Below are 23,123 nucleotides of genomic sequence, written 5' to 3' on the forward strand. Positions count from 1 at the left end.
ATTACAGAAGAGAGACAGATGCTTCTTAGAGGCACACAGCAAAAGGACAAGAGACAGTTGTCACGTGCTGTAGCAGTGGAAATCCCAGTTGAACATACAGAGAGTAATTTCACAGTGAGGGTGGTTAAGCACTGAACAAATGCCCAGAAATATTTTGAAGTCTTTATCCTTGGATAGATCAGGTGCAATCTGATCTAATTTTGAAATGAGCCCTTCTTTGGGCAGGTGATTGGACTAGGTGATCTCCAGAGTTCCCTTCAAGCCTGTGTTTTTCTGTGGTTCTTTTAACTGCACGATAATTTTAACTTGGATTTTATATTCACCTCCTTTCATCTGAAGTACTAAAGGCTGTGAATAGTGAAACCATCCTAGAAGAATCTTATTTTTTGTCCCATCGTTCTTCTGATGGAATTGGAACACTTTCTGCAAGACCTGTGGTAATTATATGAGCAAAAAAATTGAGTGTATGCAAGACAGCAACACAGTCATCTTTGAACATCCTTTTTAAGTGGTATAAAATAGAGCATGGAAATATCAGTACAACCTCTACATGTGGTTATAGTTTTTCAGGCTTCTATCAGTGCTTAAGAGTTGATTACTTTCCCTTGTGTATTTTGAGATTTTTTTTTGTAAAAATATGATATTTTTAAAAAATTGAGTGTGATTTGTCCGAAACCCAGCATTCAGTATCCCAGCTGAATGTTGCTTTGTATGCCAGCAGTTACCATACTTAGTGTATCAGTGTCTTGCACACTTAAATTTGTTAAGAAATAAGATAGGCATTTGAAGTGAGGAAAAGTGTGAATAACAAAGATACAACATTTTGTTTCTGTCAGATTTTTCAGACATTCCATATACTGACTGGTGTGGGCAGTCCATACACAATCACTTAGATGTGCATTCCTCTAAATTTTCTGGAATTTCAGGCTGTAGCGACGCAGTATCCCATGGTTCAGCTAGTAGCACCAAGAGTACAGAGCTTGTACTAGGTAAGTTTGCCTTGTGAATATTAAAGACAAAACTCTTAAACTATTTTCTAAGGTATTGTGGAAAAATAGTATTTTATTTATACTTAGTGCAACAACCTAATGTGCGTTACTTCCAAACATGGGTGCCCTAATCATTACCAGTGAAGGTAGCAGCATTGTCTATGTTTAAGGGCAGATGGGAGAATACACTTTAAAACTCTTCTGCCTAGTCTGTATGGCATTTTTGCAGGTAACCTAAACAGCTTTGTATCATACATTACAATCAAATTGATTGTCTTTTTTTCCTAGTATTGGTAGGCAAAAAAATTTCTATGAATAAATAAATTACTGAATTTGGCTTTTATGAAAGACCTTTGAAGTATAAATGGAAATTAAACGTTATCGTTTGCATTTCTGTAAAGAGAAAGCAATTTCTTTTTTTGAACTTGTGTTTTATATTTTGCATTAGCATAATTTCTTGTGAAGTAGCTTGTTGCTGATTTAACCAGCATTTATACAAACAGAACAGCTAATTTATCATCCAATTTGCAACATCATTTGGTGACAGAGACAGCACTGTTGTTGAATCTTACAGTGACTTCAGTTTTTCCAACTACCACTAATTTACTTTTCTTAAACACTGCCATGTTAAAATTAATGAAAATATTTTTTAAGTTTAGATGGGAATATTTGCTGGTGGTTTAGAAAAGAATATATGCACACACATGTATATGCACACGCACACATGTGTATATATGTGTTTATATAAAATCCTGGAACTCATTCATCTGACATAAATTTAACACACAGGCTATTCTGCTTAAATCTCATGCTGTTGAATTTATTTTTCAAGGAGTAAAATCAATCCCAGATGATACACCAGTGTGTAGGATATTGCTGCGGAAAGAAGTCTTACGTTTAGTAATCAATTTGAGTAGTTCAGTAGGAACTAAGGGCCATGAAACTGGACTCCTGACGTAAGTTAAATATTTTTTAAATTACAGTTTTAGCACCGTTCAGTTGTATGTGTTCTCTAAGGTCTTATAGGGGTTTGCATTATTTTTGACTCCTCAAAAAATTGTCAAGCAGGTTTTACAGTGTGTTACTGGAGTAATTGAACATGATGTAAACGTTAAGTTTTAACTCTAGAAGTGCAGCACTAAGCTTTGCAGCAGATATAAGTGTACTAATACACTTAGGGGCACCTGTTCCATATTTGCATTAACAAGTGGGAACAGTTTGTCGTCATTCTTTTAAGAATTTTCCTTTTAATATTTCTGCTTTGTCTTATTCTTTATCTTTCTTTTTCAAACAGTAATTTAACTGTACTGATGTTTCATTACCTATCTCAGTGTATATAGTTTTGCATGTATGCTAGAGAGTTCTAAGTGATATGGGTATGTGATGCATCTTCAAAAAAGAAGCAATAATTAACTAGTTCTTTTTTTGTTTGTGCCAAATAAGGTATATCAGATAACCCAAATAATCTGAAAGTAACTTCTTAAGAAACACCAATCTGCTTTAAGCAGGAGTACAGCTACTGGAATTAATTTACAGACAAACTTATGTTACAAGTAAAGAAATATAAATCCAGGGATTAAACAGGATAATAAAAGCTGTAGGCTTCTGGACTAGTCATGTTGAAAACTGACATATGACTGTTAAAAGAAAATGTAGAAATATTCGGTTTAAAAAATGCTTACAGGCATAAAGTTATCCATAGTTACTTATATATTGATGCTGCATTTGGATGCCACTTCTTTGATATGCTGTTTGCTTCCTACACCTATTATTTTAAGAGCAGGTGTTCTCAGATATTGTATGCAACTTTCAAATTAGGTAGTCTTTTTCCATCTTGTTAACATAGATTTCCTCCAATTTAGTACAAAATAATGCTGTCTCTTCTGATCGTCTTGCTTCATCAGATCTGGAATTTATAATGCCTGTTACTGAAGAGTTTTAGTTTGCTAATGATGACAAAAATTAATTGAACATTTTTAAAAAATATGTTGGAAGTCTGTGCAGGACTTTAAAACTTTTTTTTCCTGTTGATCAGAATTAAGGAGAAGTATCCCCAAGCATTTGATGACATATGCCTTTACTCTGAGGTGTCCTACTTGTTAGCACATTGTACATTTCGACTCCCATCTCGAAGGTTCATTCAGGAGCTATTTCAAGATGTACAGTTTTTACAAGTAAGTTGATTGCACTAAAGTGTGCCAGCCGGGTACAGGTTTCACGTTCTAAATAAGATGCTTTCAGGCATGACTTACAGGAAGCCTTTTTATGTCTTTCTAGTAAAATAGCTAAAGAAGGCACTAACACTACATCCATCTTTTTCTTTTAGATGCACGAAGAAGCAGAGGCTGTTCTAGCAACACCAACAAAACAACCAGTAATTGATACATCAGCTGAATCCTGACCTCTGTGCCAGGCAGTGTATTAACATATGGACTTACTGAAATCCTCAGACAACCTCCAATTGACTGGATGATAAAGTTTGGAGCATCATCTTCTAGACTGTTCCAGAAGCTACTGGTACCTGAAGAGTGAACTGAAAACCATTTTTTTCCTCAACCAATTACTGCCCCAGTCTTTTGAGCCCTTTGGGGAGTTATTAAACATTACCATAGTTTTAATAATAGCAATTACCAGTATATGCAAGAGCCGAGCACTGAACACCTCCACAAATTTTCATTTCATTTTTTAACATAAATAAAAAATAGGACAACGTGCAGAGACATCTTTTATGACTGACTTTTGAATCTGTTCCAGAGAAGCAGAATGATGCCTTGCTTTTTAACCCCTGGATACCAGGAATCAGAGTATCTGAGGGTGCATTTCATTGGCAGCAATGGGGAGCTGTGCTGTAATCGTGGACACCAGGGGTTTAATGTTAGCCCTTCTCTGTTAGTTTTCTTACTGTTTGTAACACTACTTGGGGGATTTATAACTTCAGACAGCAAGAAAAGCCTCTGTGAATCTGAGGCATTCTTTAAGTTATTTTAATATTACTATAGTTGTAAGTCATTTTATTAGCAGTCTCTCCAGTTTCATTGCATTTACATATATGTATCTTATCTGAACCAGTTAAGGATTTTCACTACAGTTTGATTCAAAAACAAAAAATCATTTAAACTTAAGATCTGAAATCAGATTGTTTTCCCTGAATGATATGCATGTGTTTGAAGTTCCTAGACTCATGCTCATATGGTGTGAATGTTGGTCATATTCTTAACTGAAAACCTGTAACAAGCATGATTTTTATCAGATAAATGAATATTGTATCAACTAAACTTGAAAACATTTAATCATTGCTGCTTTGTGAGAAGACATAGTAAATGAGCAATTTCCATGCTCCATGGAAACAACTTTTTATAAAAACAAAGGTTTGCTTGAATTTCAATGTATGAGTGACCAAGCATCAGATAGTACTAAAAATTGTAGTGAAAAGCCTTAAGAACCAAATTTTGAAGCAGCAGTACTTACAAATTTATATTGGTATTGAGACCTGTTGCACAAGTCGCATGATACAGTGACTGTTAGGGGAAGACAGTTGTCTTTATCATGTCACTAGCGAGGTTGTTAAATTAAAAAGTGCAAGCTTAAAAAAAAAAAAAAAAAAAAAAGTAAGTATCCCCACCACTTCTGTCATGCATCTGAAGATTCAGAAGCCTTTATAAAAAGGTAATATAAATATATGCAAATATATATATATAAAGTAGCATGGCCACCTTTGTTAGAATGCCTGTAATAGAAAGGGTTACCCTTTGATTTTGATATAGGTGAATAATTCAGCTGGACTGTACTAGGTAGAATATATTTTTATCCATTCACTCTTACCATTTTTTTTATAATTGTCAGATTAATACTTAGATGAAGATAAGTGAAATTTCTCCTAATACTTCCTAATACTCATAACCCTGATCTTACTGGCTATGCTACTGGAGACTTCAATAAGTAGGCCTGTGAACCAGTAACAGCGTAACATGATTTGTACTGAAATGTAGAATTTATTTGCTTTTAGTGGAAATTTCATCTTGCCACATAAGCACTGCTTTGCAGAGATCACTTCACTGAGTTCTTATGTGCACTGCATACCATCAGGTTCTGGTAAAGCAGATCTGTAAGTTGCTGCTCATAGTCAAATTTAGTTTCCTAGATTATCTTTTCATGAGTTCCCACTGAAGGAAAGAGCAAAAAGAAACCAATTCAACTCTTTTATGGTCAGTGACACAAATAATACATTTATTTGTTGGAACGTGTTTGGAATGCTTTGAAAACATACCCACCAGTAACTATTGGACTTCTCTGGTCATAAGAAATAAATGCTTCTGTAAAACCAAAATGTCAATCACAGTAGACCAAATAGTGGTGTAAACTCCAAAGGAAATAATGTAGTGTTCCCAAGAATGGGACTAGCATATCTTATACAGTAGTTTCAAACACTACCTCAGTTAGGCTAGAGTATAAGAGATTTGTTTTAATGACTAGATGGGGTTATGTCAAACAAATCCATGTTATTTTTCTGCAGTTAAAGCATAATAAACAAGTATTATCACCTGTATTAAAAAAAAAAAAACCACCCTTATTCATTTGTTACCAGTTTAATCCATAGCACTTAATGTAGAAAAGGCAATAGGAGGGCCTTTGATTATTAAAAAGGTAAGCAAAAGAGATGTCAGTATACTTTAAAAGGATTCTCCATCCTGAAATGCGTATACCTTCTGAAATACTCAGTTGTGTGGGGATCCAAGACAACAAAACTTGACAAACGAATTATTGCTGCAAATTCAGTTATAAAGCATGATTTTCTTTCTAAAAGTGTATGAGTGTCAGTAGATTTCAAATCAATATGCATAATGGATGTAAAGTCCATGCTGTACATAACATACAACATTTCTAGAATTAATTTACATTAAGCTCATTAATGTTTCTCTTTAATTGACAAATGAAGGGATATTGTAATTGAAGGAATTTGATATTGGTCTAGTTATAAACTGTGAATTTCTAATTTTATCAATTTCTTTTTTAAAATATCCCTTTCAAAGTTCTTATTTGAGGGTTTTATTTTGCTTCATGATAAAACTTCAGAAGAAAACAGTTATAAATAAAAAGTCTGCATATATTAAACTTAATAGAAAATTCTCCCACTTTTCCTGGAAAGGGTAGCAAGCTTATAAACCATCCATTTTCTGTTTTTCCAGTCCTAACAATTTTTGATGCTATTGAGTAAATGGTAAAGCATATGGTACTCAGTTATACCATATGCAAGTATAGTTTGTTTGCTGTGGCAAAGGAAACTCCTGAATGATTAAACATGCTAGCACAGAAAATATTCAGACAGGTCTGAGGTTAAACCCTTTGTGGGAAAAGAAATGCTGGATATGAAACCAATTGAATATAGTCTACTAAATTAGCCGGCTAATTTCCTTGGTCTCCTTTTTTATAGTCAGTGGAAAGGGATAGTTCCTCTGCCAAAGGGCAGTTCAGGGCAGAAATCTGATCTAAGGACTCTGGATTATTTCCTGGAGAGCCTGTTTCTCTCCACCGAGTGTAGAAGGGGACAAAGCTGGATGGTGTGAATATCCTTTTTGAGAGAGGCATCAGAAATTCAGGGATGTTGGATGCATCTAACTCTGACTGACATCACTTGGGGTTGTAGATACGTATTGAGGTGCCTAACTGTGAGTATGTGCGTACTTGGCAGGTTATATGTGAAATACAGAGACACTTTTCCTATCCAACTTATTTGTTCTTATTTGACTGGAAATATGTACCTACAGATGTCATCACTGATTCTTTTTTTTCCCCTGAGACACAATAGTAAAATACTCAGTAGTTTATTGTGCAGTGGCTTGGCACACTGAGGTAAGCTGCCTTTTACAAGCATTTTGAAATACTACGTACATCAATGACAATATTCATTCATCTTTTGAATTCATTCTACTTTGAAGCATAGGTAGCGGTCCTGAATGAGAGAATTGTAACATGCAGTGAGAAGCTTCAGAAAACTCTAGCACCTTTAATAAGTGCATAAAGGAGAGCGAGCTAGTCTAGAAATACTTCAAGAGGTAGGTAATGATTAAAGCCTGGTGAGAGATGAAACAGCTGGTGCTTCATCTTAGTCTGTTTTGATCTTGGTATTTGGCCTTTGAACTTCAGGAAGCTTGTGTTACTTTGTAAAATGAGTGTAAGCTCAAGATGAGGAATCTTAAAGGAAGAATTTTTGCCAGGTTTTGGAGCCTCTCGGAGGTTTCTGCTCATCTGGCAGGCCTGCACAGGAAGTCCTGTTAAAGGGTGCTTTGCTGTGGAGGCAGTTGAAAACAGGTCCCCTATTATTATCTTTTTGGTTAACCTTTACTACCATATACTTATTAAAGGTATACTAGGTGAGAGTAAAATCTGAAGACTGTAAAAGACCTTTGGGAACATGCTAGAAACCGTGTTTATATCTTGCTAGACACCCTTAGCTCTTTGGGTATTTTTGTTTTGTTTGTTTAACTCCTAATTCTGGTTCCCTGGATATTTTTGTTTGCAACAGACTTGTATGTTCAGTAAAGAATGTGGATTTTCTTTGGACTATTTTTGTAAAATAGATAGCAATGCCACAGCATGCAGAAATTGCACATTTTGCTTGAATTGCTTTGTAAAATACACTATTTAATTTGAGAAATGTAATTTATGCCAAAAAGTGTAACATGCCATTTTGCCACTGAATAGGTTGTTTTAGCACAAGATGCAATGTCTTAGGGGGGAAAGGCAGACATTTTGTAGATTTAACTGAAAAATTGTTCCAATATTGGCTGTCAGAATCCCTAACACTGCATTACAAGAGATGATGTAAATTAATCATTCTGAGGAGGGAAGGGATCGAGGAAAATCAAGACTTATTCTCCCTGTCCCACGTGGTCTTTTTTTATTTAGTAATACGCTGCTACATATTTGGAGGTTCTAGTGTTTGTAGGTCACTGAACAGACATTGAAATCTGATTTATATTGTATACCTGTAACATAGAAAGAAAAAGTATTTATATATTTTCCGTAAGAATATTGCATTGAGCTGTGTATAATTTAAACAGAGGCTTGTCCCAAAATGGTATTGCCCACCTTGATTTTTTTTTTTGTATAGTGTGTACAGTTAATGTCCATGGGCATTAAAAGCCTCCTGAAGCGTAATCTTATCAAAGGGATGCATTGTTAATAAAATGTAATTAAACTTCTTATAGTTGTTCTGGTCTCATATGTACCTCTCAGCACTAGAAATGGGTTGGAATTTTATTTATATTTGTAAGTTACTAATTAACTAGAATGACCTTAAGCTTTCCAAATAAACATTTTTTTTGTCAAAAATATATTTTACTTTAATACTTTATAAGATGTCTTGTAAAAATAGAAGGGGAATCTAATATTTTGTGCACCATTTTTATTTAAAGAATTTAGTGTACTGATACTGACAATTAATCACTTTCCATTATGTGACGTTTACACATGTTTAGTATTGGCATTTCAAAAGTAGATGTGAAAGTTGAATTATAAACAGAAATGACAAACAGAAAAATTCCATTTTGAAAACCAAATAAAGATTTGAGTTTTGAACTCATTCAACCATAATTAATGCAAGACGTGTGTTTTTTGTTTTTTTTTTTTTTTAAAGAAAAGTTATGCATGGCAACACACCTCCACCTCTGCCAAAAATACTTTCCTAATCTTCATCTCTAGTTATAAGGCCCTGACTGTACCCTTTGACTTATATGAAGGCATTATTTTCCTGAGAATTACCTGCTTGTCTGTGTGTTTTTAAGCACAGGTAGTTTGAGGAAACAACAACATCAACAAGCAGAAAGGTTTACTGATGAAGAGGAGCTAACTTGTCTTCCTGCTGCCAAGCAGGCTCCGTGTTTTGTCTGGATGTGACGGTACCTGCTAAAATGTTCCCTGGCTTTCCGATGGTGAGGTTCTCCACGTGCCCAGGAGGAGACGAAGGAGCCGAGCTGAGGCCTCGCGGCAGGGTCTGGTGACTCACTGAACCTCAAGAAGGCACCACCAGGTACGTGGCCCTCCCCATCACACCTTGGGCTAAGGTATGGCAGCCAAGCCCCAGCAGCTGTAGCTTAGAAGTAGGAAATCACACTTTGTTGCAGCCATCCACTCTGGCACTGAGAACTGGATAGTGTTGAAATTTAAAATGTGTTTTGTGGGGTAGGCTGGCTTTTTTGGCTGAGTTCTGTATCAGAATTCCTTATGCCTATAACTCTTGATTTTAGGATACCTTTCAAACCTTTTTAAATGAACAGGCCTTTTTAAAATGAACAATTAGGAAGTTTTATTTCAGTAATGGCAGAACAGCCCAGTTTAAAAGGCTTACTGCTGGAGAAAATGCTCGTAATAGTATATCCACTCCAATGAAATGCTTTGGAGAAGTTACTTTCTAAGTTGTAAGGATACTGTGATGTTCAGCAATCAAAAATAAAACTTTCAAATTCACTAACTTGAAGGAAATTAACATTAAGGGAGGAATAAAAGTTTCTCTGGGATATTGCCATCAAGTAAATACTTTGCTGTTTTCTCTCACAATGTCACCAGATGTTCCTTTACTCCACTGTTTTCTCTCACAATGTCACCAGATGTTCCTTTACTCCACTGTCTAAAGGCTGAGAGTATCAGACTTTGTTTTCTCTACATCTCAAATAAACTCCTGTGAGCAACCTAGGCTTTGACACAGTGTTCTTTAACCAGACAACACTAAACACAAATCCAACAATGTGTGTTTTGTTTGCTTCACCTTTGTATGCCTGAACACTTCTCTCTCTACTTCAAGTCAGTGCTTTTATTATTCAAAGTCTATATAGATTCTCGTGGGTTTTTCTGTGGCAGCACAGCTTGTATACATTATGACAATACTGATAAGCAACAGTACAACAATGAACAATGTAGCTGAGGTTCAGTATAACAACTCATTTTTATCTGCAGCTGCTTAGTTTTTAAGTAGAGACTGTGATAAGCTAAAAAAGTTAAGTACAGGTTACACAAGAGGAGGTCAAAAGTCAGTGTCGTTAATATACAAGTGATGAGAAAGTAGGGAGGCCCTAGGATGTTGGTGCGCAGGGTAGAAAGAGCAGGAGTGCTGTCTCTACAGGGTAGTGTATTTAGAGAAGGCAAAGTCACTTCTAATCCTGAAGTAATGCATCATATTCAGTGTCGGTGACCCTTCCAAGCTGATTCTTTGGGGGGAAGCACAGCACCCCCATCTGACATTACCCTTCTGATAAACACCCCAAGGCATGTGCTCATGCCAGGCGATATATCCTGGTTAGGGGTGTCCAGAGCAGCAGTAAGTTCATACAGAGGAGTATTATAAGTGAAATTATACTCCTTGCATCTGACAAACTGTTAAACTTGCCTGTCTGCTTCCTAAATGAGTTTTTAATCTCTACAAAGCAGAGTAGTTCTTTGTGTCAGGCTATGAAGAACTGCTATGATCTAATCCTCTACATAATATATGCCACAAAATACTGGCCTGGAAATCTTACCTCATGCCCATAACTTGTGATCAAACTATAGCATACATCATTCCAGTGCAAAAGTCAGTATTTTTAAATTACTCCTGAAGCAACAGCTTTGCAGAGTTAACAAAAGTAGGACTTAAATGAAAGTCATCATCAAGAAAAGAAATGATCGTGGATTCAGAAACTCTTATTTGTATTTTGTAACCCAAACACTACATGGACTCAGTGGTACAGAGTACATCAAAGCCTCCTCCATGAACAGTGCACATCTGTTTGTGAAACATATCTCAGACTGGTCTTTCTGCCAGCTGTTTCTCTGGGTGATGAGCCAGTACCTTCATTCAAAATATCAAAGTAATACTGTGGCTGGTACAATGCTGCTGACAGCTGTGGCTTGCTGGTTTCCAGCATCTCTGGGTTTTGATAGGGGTCAGTTTCAACTGCAATGTGAGATGAATATGCAAAGTTTTCAAACCAAGTATGAGTCATAGGTTTTGGTGTGGATGTAAAGTCTCGTTCTTCATTTTGATTAGGGTAAGTCCAGGAAGAATTGTGAACATCAATCTTTTCTTCTGTTGGAGTAGAAGACATTTGTCTCCACAGATGTAATTTCTGGGCTTCAGGCTTATTATCCACTGCTAGAGCATCAGGCATGCAGTCATTTATTTTCAATACTTTCTCAGAACCAATCTACAGGGGAATCATTAAAAAAAAAAATCACTCAATGAAAGAAGCTCAGGGTAAAGGGAGTAATTACTTCAAACACTTCTAAAATTGCATTGTAAATATTGTGAGTGGGGTGTTTCCATACAAAAGAACTGAATTTGAAGGAAGAAACATACAGGATGTTTGATGGAAGCTGGATTTTTATGTGGAATTTATCAACTAGTATTTAGAGATTTTTTTTTAAGTTAAGAAGTTCAATATGATTAAATGTAATGAAGTAAGAAAAGATGTCCCTTTATTTTACAGACTTGGCCAGGGTTTTATCATCTGTGCAGTTTTCAGTGTGAAACAATAGCAAATGTAGGGCAGCAGAAGTTTGTGGGCTGTAAGTTTTAGAGATGACTCCTTCAGTGAATACTAGCAGCAAAACTGGCAATGCTTCCACATGTGCCAGGATGATAGAGACGTGCTCCTAGTTTTGGGACCCCTTGTGCGCTGTATAAAGGCAGTGGTTCACGGTTTGAAGGGCCTATCGGGGAAGCTGAGAGCACTCTCTCCACCCCTTCATCCCAGCCAGACCTGTCAGTGCCTGGCAGAGCCCCCTGCAAGGGCCATCGGGGGTGGGGGGGGGTTTGCTCTCCTGTGCTTTACAATGATTGACAGTGTGACGGACAAGTGAGGCGGGGGGGACAGCTCAAAAACCATAGCAAAGTGCACAATTCTAAGGTACGGTCTGTTGTGCTCAAGGTTTTAAACAGTAATAGTGGAAGGACTAGCTGTCAACATCATTATCTGATTACGCTTTCATGCTTTCTTTGCAGTAACAGACATCAGAATACAAAGTGATCACTGCAGAAGCACATGCAAGGAGAGTTTTTCCACAAAATGACGTCAAACCATGATGTGAGATTATGTTTATTTCTGTATAATGAGTGTCGCTCATTTTTAAAAGCAGCCAGGACAGGAAAATGATTTTTTGGTGAAATTTTTCTAATCTAAGATTGGAAAAATTAAAAATATTAGATTTGTTCAGTGATCTTACCGTAAGATCTTTAAATGAAAGCACTTTGCTCCTGTTAGGACTAGGTATTACAGGACAGCAGCACTCCTTCACCCTGGAAACAAGACAGCAAAACAAATGAGGTTTTTTTGTTCTCTCACCAAAGCATATTCTACCAGCAGAAGCAACTCTTAGATGTGTACAGAAACAGCAGGAGATGATGAGTGTCTCGGAAATGCTGCAAGCCAAATACTTACAACATCCACACAGTTGGACATTCAAAGGAAAAAAATGAATGAGACCTTATAACAGGCTGGAAAAGACAAGCTGCAGCTGTGGTTTGTGAATTACACTAGTTACATTCTCTCTCTACAGGAGAAAAAAAAAATGTATTATAACTTACCACTTCATCTTCCATTGGCATAGAGCTGCTACTACCAAAGGAACTATCACAAGCAGGACTAGAAGGTACAGCATGTTTGCTGTGAAAGGAAAAATACTTTAAAAAATTGTTTTCAATTTCTCCCTTGTTAAAAGTCAATACATCCTGAGTTTCTGGGACAAATTACATCCTAAGGTCCATGAGGGATACTAGCCACTAAGTCAGCAGTGAAGTTGTGTGGTCTGTGGTTTGTAAGTGGTTGCAGGATACTTTGGCTGTAAATTCTGAGATACAGTTATATGTGTTTGGATATTGATTTCTCTTACAAAATTGAAATATCACCAGATTGCTTTTAACTTGCCCTCTGCTCACATTGGCTTCTTACCTAAAAGAAATTATCAAGAGTTAAGGCAGTGGGAATCTCACTTAACACTTGGTTTTAGGTTTTCTCTCAGATACCAAAAAAAATAAGCTAAGATTGTTACCATGAGCCAAAACTGAAGTAAACTCTACCTCCAGTGTGTCTATCAAGATAGACGCTAGCAGTGTTTTTCCTCTCCTAGGATTTTATGCTGCCACAAGAATCTCAATGTTTCCTTTCGGCTGGAAGACACAGCCTTGGGCTATGTTTGCACAACCTGCTTGGGCTGTTGCGAACTGGTCCTGACCGAAAGAGCTGGTGCTTTCCCTGTTCCCTGGCAGACTGCTCTAGCCGCTGCCCTCCGGGTTTGTATGTCCCTTCCACGAACCACAGCAGGGCAGGGGCGCGGGTGACGTTCTCCTTTATTCTTCGCTGGTAAGTTTAGAAATGGGTCAGCCCTGCATTCATTCCCTGTGTGGCTGTACAAACGGCTGCTCCTGTGCCGGGGAAGCCTGGAGTGGGAGCAGGATCCCTGGCGTGAGAGGGAGAGGAGAGGCAGAGCTGCCTCTGCCCATGAGGGTTTAGACACAGCCCTGGTAGGTAGCGTAAAGCATGAAGTTTCCTTGCGCAAGCCAATACCAAAGGGTGAACCCTTTCCTCCCTCTTGCCCTTTACCCCCACCTCAGACAAATGTTTCAAAACTAGGTATCTCCAACTTGGAGCACAAGTCTCAAAAGACGTGAGCCTGCTGAGTGGTATTTTCAAGGGAACAGAATTACGGGCATGCAATTTCCTGTTCTGCTTTGAAAAGTGGCTCTGCCCAGACTGCTCAAGCCAACAGTCTTCTCGTATTGACTTGTGAAGGAATTGACTCATTAATGGATTTTAAAAGTGATCTGAATAAATATCAAAATCAGAAATTCAAGGCTCCTGATAGAAATCATCTATTTGCGCATAAGTCTGTAATTTTTCCATAGATCAGAAAACTAGTTAAATACAAATAAAATTCTTTAATGCAGTCCAGCAGACAGGACTTGCTGGCCAAGCAGATATGCATGTATGAAGCTACTTCCACGAAGGTTATGAAGGTTATGAAATTTAAATAAGGTTGTAAAATTCTTTTCATTTCTAAAATACAAAGACATAGCTACTTAAAAGCACCAAAATGTTGTGTTGGTGCATGCATTTTTCTTTCCAGTTGGATCCTTTCTCAAGGGCATGCTACCTATAATTAAATGTTTTCCTTTGAGAAAGGAAGATTACTTTAATCTAGCATCCTCCCATCCTTCTGCCAGAAGACAAATTATCATTGTCAATACTCACAATTAAATGGCGTTTCTATGTAAATAAAGTTGACAATAGGAGTCTCTCCTCCACCTGTATATGCTTTAACCACTAGTTTGTATTTTGTATTTGGCATTAGGTGTTTCACAGTGTACCTCTTCTCTTCTGGGTTTTCAATTGTGTATTTACATAGCACTGAACCATCTAAAATGAAACCAGATGTTACAAATAAGCATAATTGAGACCACTAAACCACTGAAATAACAGAGCATTTACAAGTCACCTTCTCTGTAATACGTGTACTTTCTTCTGTGAAAGATGATGCATCCTGACTCATTGCCACTGGGCTACACTCGCATCCCCTCTAACTGGAAGGTCCACGGCCCAGCCCGTCCTGTGGCAGACCACCTAACAACTTCCTGGCAAACTATTCCTGCAACTATTTATTTTCATTTTCTTTTACTCTAGCTTTCTAAACAGAATTGATTAGATCTTCCCATTTTCTTTTTCTCCAAAATCCTATAAATCCTCAAAGATTAAGAAATTGCTGCCTGAAAAAAAAAAAATATCCCTGCCTCTCTGTTTAGGCAACTCCAGACCCCAGGGAGAGAAGGGCTGGCTTCTTCCTCCTGTTCCCAGTCACACCCCTTATCTGCCAGCTCAGGCAAACTGGGAAAGAGCCAATCTTTGATTTAAACATTTCAAGCCTTTCCTAACTGGGACTACTTGCAAAATTATGGTACTACTATGGTAGTTTAGCTTTGAGAGGAACTACCACATAAGCCTCCTTCAGTTCAAACTAAACTTTTCAGCCTGGTACTAGTCTAATCCGCAGAGAGGATCTGAAACAGGACATGACCAACCTGTGAGAAAAGGGAAGGAAAGGGAAAAGAAGAAAGAAAGAAAGAAAAAAACCCTACACTCTTGAATACATTGGAAACACCTGGAAATTTTAATGCAGTAAAGTCATCTGGAGCAGTTTTGGGTGTGGAGCAGGAAAATCAGAAACAAAAGATTAAATGTGGCTTTGTGCCACATCCCAGCTTAGCTCTGCTGCACAAGAAACTCCAGTGTAGAACACAGCCATAGATATTTTCACTGTAAAGGAATTTAAATGGGGAATTTCCACAGTGTTCCAACTCTGAGGCAAATAAAAGGCATCCCATCTGTTTCTAAAATACCCTAAATCCTAGTAAAACTGACAGGCTTCCTATGAGTCTCATCCAAGTAGACCACAAACAGATGTTTCAGAGATTCATCCAGAAGTCAGCCTGCAAGAGGCAGAAACCTGACTCCTCCTACAGCACTACAGGAATCCATCCTGAAGTTAAAGGCAGTTACAAATCTGTGATGCCAGGACTGCTTCTGCCCATCAGCACCTCAAGCATTAGGGAGGAAGCAAAAGCAGCCGGTGCTGAAATCTGTATCTTGCCTAATGTGCCAGTCTGCCTGGCTAACGTGAACTTTCCAAGAGATTGCAGTATCAGCTACACCCCCATGCAGCCTTTTACCTGTACCAATGACAGACCTCCCTACGTCAGTTACCTGGAAGAACATGCTTTTTGGATTCCTTCAAATTGCAGTCCTCTTGCACAGGAGACACATAGACATGGTAACCTCCTACAAAGCTAGGCTGTGATGCATTTGTGTGATAAGAATCCCAAGACAGTGTTACTGCATGGAAAGTCAGATGAACTATTTCCACAGACGGGTCAAATGGAAGGGCTGGAAGAAAGGAAACTGATGTTAAACGTGCCATTTTTCTTCGAGAATGTTTACCTTCTTACTGAAACAATTTTAAATTTCCAAGTGGTGTTTCCATTTAAATCCGACTTGTATTTAAAAGCTTTGCACAGCCAAAACACTCCCAAAACCTGTGAGCTTCACAAAGCATTCACGTAGTCCACGTTATACACAAAGCAGCGACTGCTAATCACAGGTCTCGTTTAGCTCCCCTGACTGATGTGGACTCTACCTGGTCACTGCACTAGTTAAACATCATCTATTTAAGCCATTTGCATCGTTTTACGACTTGTACATGCTCCACCAATGATACAGAAACAACACAGCAAATGCATCTTCAGCTAGTTATAGGAAAAAGCCTGTAAGATGTTGCCAACTTACGGAGTTCCTTGAGATAACCAGTCTTCTTCTCCAATAAGAAGACTGTATTAGCAACAGATCCATAGATGTGGAAGTTGTATCTCACCCCCGGCACAAACGAAGCTACAAAATAGTTGAACTGATTACAAAAATGGTCATGGCTTGGTTATGGGGTTCTGCTTTTACTTTACTGCTTGAAACAGAGATCTATAATCCACTAGAAATCCTCTTTGGATGCTATTGTGCTATTAAGTCAACTGAAGAAAACCCCGGGTAAGCCAATTCTTAGTGTACCTAATGTGAATTAAATGTATTTATTCCAGCCGAACCAGAGAACTGAGATTTCTTAAAATATTTTTATTGCCCTAGAGTATTCCAGATGAGTGCACATTAGACTCTGAAAGCATCAAAGAGCAAGATAATTTCATTTCTGTTTCTGACACAAGCGAAGGTCATCCTTTGGACTGTTTAATGTAGACATGCACCCGTACATCAGAATTCCACGTTATCCTCACAGACATCCACTCCCAACCGCATTACCCAAGTGCAGCCCACTGAGGAACCGGACAACATTTTCTCTATGAAGACTCTCACTATGCTCTCTTTCAGTGAGGGGGCAGGCTCCCATAAAAAACACCCCTTGTGCATGTATGACTTGAAGTGCAGTTTGTTTAATGCATATTGAAATGTGTTCAGTCAAATTTTGATCAAACATGTTTTATTCCAAAGTGAACTCAGCTGGCAGAGACTCGAGGAAGGCTACAATCCTGCAGTTGCAGAAGTATATCAGAACGACTTTCACGCAGCCAGAAAGAATTCAGGTCTAATGGCCACCACCAGGACAGGAACACACAACTGATGCTAAGCAAGGACTGGTGCTGAGACATGTTCTCTGGGCACACTAAGAGCATTAAACCTCTCACTAAGCAGTGGGTATCATATTGCCCGAGTCTAAAATTCTGACCTGTGTTACAGATAAGGCAGAGCTCTATTCTGCTTCTCTCTTGCTGAAAACAGATTTTGAACTTCTTCATTAACTTCACTACCTTCCTTCAAGATTTTACTACAGGCTACTCAGAAGAGGTTTTGCCAAAATATTATGCTGATTTCCAAGAAATAGGCTCTGTGGTGCTGATACATGTGTGGTGTCTAATCCAGCTACTAGGCAAAACATGATGCTACCTGCTTCCAAAGAATTACACCTGCACTGCACAGACTTCAGTATTCCACAGGATTTGTATCCTAAATTTAATTAAGGCCCAGAGCATAAGAACAGGCATCAGAAAGAAAAATTTTTCTGCTTTCACCTGAGCTGATCAGTGCACTGGAAGTGTGGGGCCCAAATCTCTTCCACTGAAGATCACAGGGCTGCAACTCTGGAAAGTTACACCAATCGATAATGTAACTGTCATACGTATTTCTGGGTTCCCAGGAAATAAAAATGCCATCATCTGTACCATTAACCTGGTCTTCTTTAAGATTTGAAACGCCGAGTTCTTTTTCAGTGCCTAATAGTAAACAAAACAGAGTTTATATTTTCCAGTTATATTTATATTTTCCAGTATTAGACCACTGATGCATAAATGAGGGTTGATACAGTTTCTATGCTGAGCTGTGGTAAACACTAATAAATCAGTTGTGTTTCTTAACACTAATAAATCAGTTGTGTTTCTTCATTATCAGACATATGGCTCTTTCATACACTGAAAGCTGATCTCTATTAAAAACCTGATTGCTCAAAACCACCCAGTAGTTATATTACTATGTATTTGTACAAAGAACTGAACTGCAGAAAAACGGAGCTGTAAATAGTAAGCCACAAGAGGCTAATCATGTACAGATTCACACGAGTCACTGGCTGCATCTATGGCACCTGCTGCAGGACTGAGGCCTAGCTTAAGGCTAAATATGTTTTAATCTGTGCAGATTCCCTGTGGAACATCGACTTTCTGCTGTGAGGGATGGATCAAGGTACCTCAGCTTAACTGACATACAGCTACCACCTTAGAGGCCAAAATACAATAATAATTTCTAAATAGCAACAATTTTATTTACAAGGCCAGGTTAATTTATTCCCCCAAGACGATAAATTATCACTTCACATAAAATAGGTGGAAACAAAACTCCCGTAATGGAAATCTAAATTTAGCTGAAAATACTGCTACCATTACCTGTAGCTCCAGGGATGATCATTACTGAAGGAAGTGAATAATTAACATTGTTCTTTGCCACAACACTGATTTTGTAAGGATGATTATCAATGGAAATCCTTGTGCTATTATAGACTGATGAAATGGAGATGCGTTCAGGCTTAGACTCTTCTTCTACTGTTTCCCAGGTTATTTCATATGAAATACTTCTTCCATTTGCTCGAAAACTTGGTGGTAGCTGGGGGAAAAGTTGTGTGTGTAGTAGAAAATTTTAACACCAATTACTTAGTAAATTTTGCTGTAATAAAACAGTTTACTTCTGTAATGACACAAGCACTTGCTTGCATATATGCATACAAACATTGGTTGAAATGAAAACGTACGAATCTCAGTAATGGAATCTGTCTTGTTACAATGCTTGGAAAATCATACATATACATGTCTGAAATGCCAGGAAAGCACACCATCATACAGCTACATATGTTCTGAAATACATTACATATAATACTTGTGTTAGATTCTTAAAAGACATTTTCATATTGAATTGCTATTAATTACCTTTTGGGACTTACACAGACAGACTTGTCAGAATTTTGGGGAGAAGTTTCCAACTCCTTTATGTAGAGTTTCATTATTGTTTCTGTACCCATGTCTCACCTTCCAGAATAAGGTCACATTCCGCCCACCCAAAACTGGTGTAATTTCTCTCCAGATGTCCAGTTTCCCTGACGGAGCTACAATAAACACAGCAAAACAAGATGTTCTAGGTGCAGAAAGGATAAACAGATTATTTCCTCCTCTTTGAAGAGATTCAACCCCCCAAATCTCTCTTTCTGCATGACCCCCAGGTCTTGCCAAAACTTCATTCTTTAATTTCTTGCTGTCTTCATTCTTCTTCTGAATGACTGTCTGGCTCATTTCCCTAGAAAACCTTTCTTTGCTTGTAGGTCCCAGGTCCTTGTTCCCACTTCTGCGCAATTTCTCCAGCCTGCATCTCCCACTGCCTCCACTGGATGAAATGCCAGAGACTTGCATGTAGGAGAACTATTTAAGAAGCCTCCTTCCTAAAGCTTGCTTAGGGTGCTTCTACTTTTATGCGTGCAACAGGCCTCTGTTTTAGCTACACAGCAAGTGAGGATCTGTAAATAGCGAATAGAGATGGCAGTCAGAGAACAGCCTTCAAGCTCCCCTTTTCAACAGACCAGACGTACTTGCTTCCTCTGTTCTGATGGTTCGGGCTTCGCTCCATTCGCTCCACCTCCAGAAGTGCTTAGCTGCCCCACAGCGTACTCTAACTGTATATTCGGTGTATGGCTGCAGTCCACCCAGGGCGATGCTGGAATATTGGAGTTCTGTGCCTGAACTATTGTGCTGCAGAACAGAACAACAGAGCAGAGTCAGAGCTCAGATCTGCTTCATGAGAAAGACGCTTTTGTCCGAGGAAGTAGTTTTGCCTCCAGATCCTACGAAGAGCAGGTTAAGCTTGACAAGGAAAACATAATTATGGAACAGTGGTCAAGAAAAAAAGATATGGCAAAAGATCCAAAGACTGGGACACTCAAAAAGAGGTGTGTAAGCCTCCTCTGTATAATGGTCTGAGTAGAAGTCCTTCGCAATAGCCTGTAAAATGACCACTCTTTACATCAAGGCAGAGGTAATTCATTGACACCTTATCCTCACCCTACCTGGGTCTGTTACTCAGTTCGCATAAGCAAGAAGCTGTTCTAGACATATGCACGCTATCTACTGCTGCCTTTTCTTTCCATTTTTTTTCCCCGGTCTTCCCGCCCCTTCCTCCTAAGAGTCAGGGTGAGTTCTGGTAAGAGTCAAAAAGTGAGCATGCTTTTCAACTCTCTTCTGTCTGTTTCCTGCAATGGTCGTCTGCAGCGGCCATTTGATCTAACAGCTCTTGGGCAATAATGCAGACAGAATACAGGCTGCTCCTGAGCTTTATAATGTCTTTTAATATGGCTAGCTAATAGGCTAGAGCCAAGCTACCTTTGTAAGAAAAAGGCTGAAGGGAAATCACAATACCTATATGAACAGCTGATCGACCTCACTGTTTGTGAAAGAGGTGGAACAAGATAAGGACTCTACTGAAACACGCTTCTTCAAGAAGTGCAAAAGGATGTAAAGAAAAACTAAATTGGGGTCTATTACTAGGAACCAGACAGGCCACTGTCATGTCAACATCAATGGCTCCCCGAAAGCTCCTGGATTAGTAGCAGAAAAGCCTGCTCCTTCAACACACCTCTCTACTACTTGTTTATAAGTTGGTACAAATTATAAAAACACGAGCAATTGAAACTAGCAATAGCCATAACAGCAGCAATTATAAGGCCCATTTGTATTTTCTTCTACTTCAACAAACCTTGGTCTGTTCAGCAAAGGACATAACTACACATGCAAAGCAGTCAGGGTAATACCTCAGCCGGCAGTGTAGGAAGCGCTAACACTAATTCATACTCCGAACAAATGCTGCCCATGTGGATGATATGACTGGTGCAGGCAGAGCTTGGGAGCTCTTAACCGGAAAAGAGAGGCCTCTGCACACTCCCAATATGTAGTGTATTCAAATTGCTGAGGAAATATTTTTTAATTCTAAGTCAGAAAGATATTAAATATGCTTTTGTGTATGAAATCCAGGTTTCATACCAGTTCTGCTTTCCCATCAGGGTGGAGCACCTCTGTCTGACAAAAGAGTTCAATTCCTTTGTTTCGATGTTTCCAATACAATGCGATTTCTGTATCCGTACATTCTTCCCACAGCTGGAAAGGCGCAAAGGGATAAACTGCCAATGGAAAATACAGGTCTGTTCTTGTAAAACACATAATAATGAAATATTTTGAAGTATTTTAGTTGAGGAGTAAAAGCAAGTAAGAAATACAGCCTAAGAGTCTTCTGCCTGTCTACGAGAGGTAGATATAAATTAGTAAAAACTCATTTCAGAATGTAAACATATCTTTGTAAGTAAATATTACACAAGTTTTCAAAAAAAACAACTTGCGTTGACTTGGGGATATTCTGGAACATCACAAGCAAAAGACACAGGCAGAGACTTTTACTGCAAATCCAACAGAATTCTCCTTCCAGGGTGTGGGCGAGGGCTCAGACACAGCATAGCGAGTAACATTTGACTTCACTGCTATGTAAGCGGTACTAAGTGAGAGCAGCAGTTCTCAAACCTTCCCAGACCATCAGCTCAATCACAAGAAATAAGACACGGCAATGAGAGTGCATACGATGTTTATAGCTGTGGGCCACTATGCTAGAACTTCATGGAGCATGAATTACAATTTGAGGAATTCCAGAATCAAAGGAGTTCATGTTTGACACAGAAAACCCCTGCTGCCATATGCAGAATTGGAAATGCTGTACTTCATTTTCCTTTATTTGCTGACATCTTTTAAATAGGCAAAATTCTATGGTAAATATTTACAGAATCAGAGAAAACATAAAGGACTTTACTGCAATCACTACTTAAAAGGTTAATTCATCATAAATACCATACATCATTTCTGTAACTTGCAACAATGATCAGAACTGGAAAAAAAATTGTAGTAGGACTTTAATGTTCTTAACCATACACTAAGTGTAGTCTATTTTCGCTTGATTCCCCATGAAAATTAAATTTATAGTATTGTGTTGTCTCACTACAACCTGACAGTTTACTCTTCTGCTTTCTTCCTGCTCCATTTCTTCCTCGCCCAAAGAATCAAACTATCAACTGTTAGAACTCATAGGCCACTTTGAGCCAAACTGAATAACAGCACCTAGCAAAACTCTGATGCAGGAAGTGCTGCCAGAACCCGAGCGTTACACACAGACCATCAGCTCGTCAGCTTCACAACCAAAGCCATGAACATGCTGCCTCTGACTTCCTCAAACACGTAAGGGTGGAGAACGCCTTGGAAACACTGTGAGGTGGATGTGGTGGGGCCAGAGGACACACGGAGAGCTGAAAATACCGCTGGAGACACAGGAAAGACCCATGTGTTTTCAGGTGGAGGAAGATCATGGGTAACTTGTGGAACCTGGGGCCTCTGTGTTGGGGCACACCACGATAAAGGACACAAACAGGAAAAAAGGAACTACAAGCATTAGTTACTGCTTACAGAGTAACTTGTTTTATTTCACTGATGCTTGAATACTCTTCTTCCCTTACACTAGCAGAACAGATGTTACTGTCCCACATTAGTTATGCAGCAAGACAGGTTAGCACCTTCCCCCCCTCTCCTGACAATAAATAGCTGCTTATCTGAATCACATCTCATTTGTAGAGGTATTATTCATTTTATTTACCTACTTTTCAAAGCAAGCATCTCCATTTTATTTTGGAAAGACAGTAACATCAGTAATAGGTAGTAATAATATTCTGGAGAAAGGAATGAATTCCCAAGTTTCCTGCACAGATTTTTTCTTGAATAAAAATTTTGTATCTTTGTATTGTTGCTTCCCACACTGTGAACCATCTTCAGCAAAGTGATGGATTTTGAAGCCAGAAGGAGCCATTTCAATAACTAAATTTGATCTTTGGAATGAAGCTGTTTTCTGCCATTAATAGAACTTTGCAAAGCTGAAACTGAAGGGGCAGCAGATAACTATGGCACAGGGAAAGATAGCTAATAGAAACTGAGAAGGCAAAACAATCAAGGACTTCTATACTTAAATCCGCAACCAAGTATTAAGATAAGCAAGA

At 38.4% G+C, this 23,123-nt stretch overlaps 2 protein-coding genes across 5 annotated transcripts in view; one reads left to right on the plus strand and one right to left on the minus strand.

Moving 5' to 3' along the window:
* LOC135323507 (rapamycin-insensitive companion of mTOR-like) overlaps positions 1-8,582 on the plus strand; it is a 93,543-nt gene extending 84,961 nt beyond the window's left edge. For both annotated transcript variants that reach the window (XM_064500393.1, XM_064500394.1), the window contains 4 exons: positions 837-989; positions 1,822-1,945; positions 3,025-3,163; positions 3,316-8,582. In XM_064500393.1, the coding sequence (XP_064356463.1) occupies positions 837-989; positions 1,822-1,945; positions 3,025-3,163; positions 3,316-3,390 (491 nt within the window). In that variant the 3' untranslated portion in view covers positions 3,391-8,582. The remainder of the gene's footprint in view (positions 1-836; positions 990-1,821; positions 1,946-3,024; positions 3,164-3,315) is intronic.
* Positions 8,583-10,649: 2,067 nt separating this feature from the next.
* LOC112983591 (oncostatin-M-specific receptor subunit beta-like) overlaps positions 10,650-23,123 on the minus strand; it is a 34,554-nt gene continuing 22,080 nt past the window's right edge. For all 3 annotated transcript variants that reach the window (XM_026100814.2, XM_026100812.2, XM_026100813.2), the window contains 11 exons: positions 21,079-21,215; positions 19,635-19,794; positions 19,081-19,157; positions 18,445-18,661; positions 17,581-17,781; positions 16,295-16,396; positions 15,716-15,895; positions 14,210-14,374; positions 12,547-12,625; positions 12,186-12,258; positions 10,650-11,167 (listed from right to left, as the gene is read on the minus strand). In XM_026100814.2, coding sequence (XP_025956599.2) covers positions 10,718-11,167; positions 12,186-12,258; positions 12,547-12,625; positions 14,210-14,374; positions 15,716-15,895; positions 16,295-16,396; positions 17,581-17,781; positions 18,445-18,661; positions 19,081-19,157; positions 19,635-19,794; positions 21,079-21,215 — 1,841 coding nt within the window. In that variant the 3' untranslated portion in view covers positions 10,650-10,717. The remainder of the gene's footprint in view (positions 11,168-12,185; positions 12,259-12,546; positions 12,626-14,209; positions 14,375-15,715; positions 15,896-16,294; positions 16,397-17,580; positions 17,782-18,444; positions 18,662-19,080; positions 19,158-19,634; positions 19,795-21,078; positions 21,216-23,123) is intronic.

The sequence above is a fragment of the Dromaius novaehollandiae genome, chromosome W (genome assembly GCF_036370855.1).
Source record: "Dromaius novaehollandiae isolate bDroNov1 chromosome W, bDroNov1.hap1, whole genome shotgun sequence".
Classification (NCBI taxonomy): Eukaryota; Metazoa; Chordata; class Aves; order Casuariiformes; family Dromaiidae; genus Dromaius; species Dromaius novaehollandiae.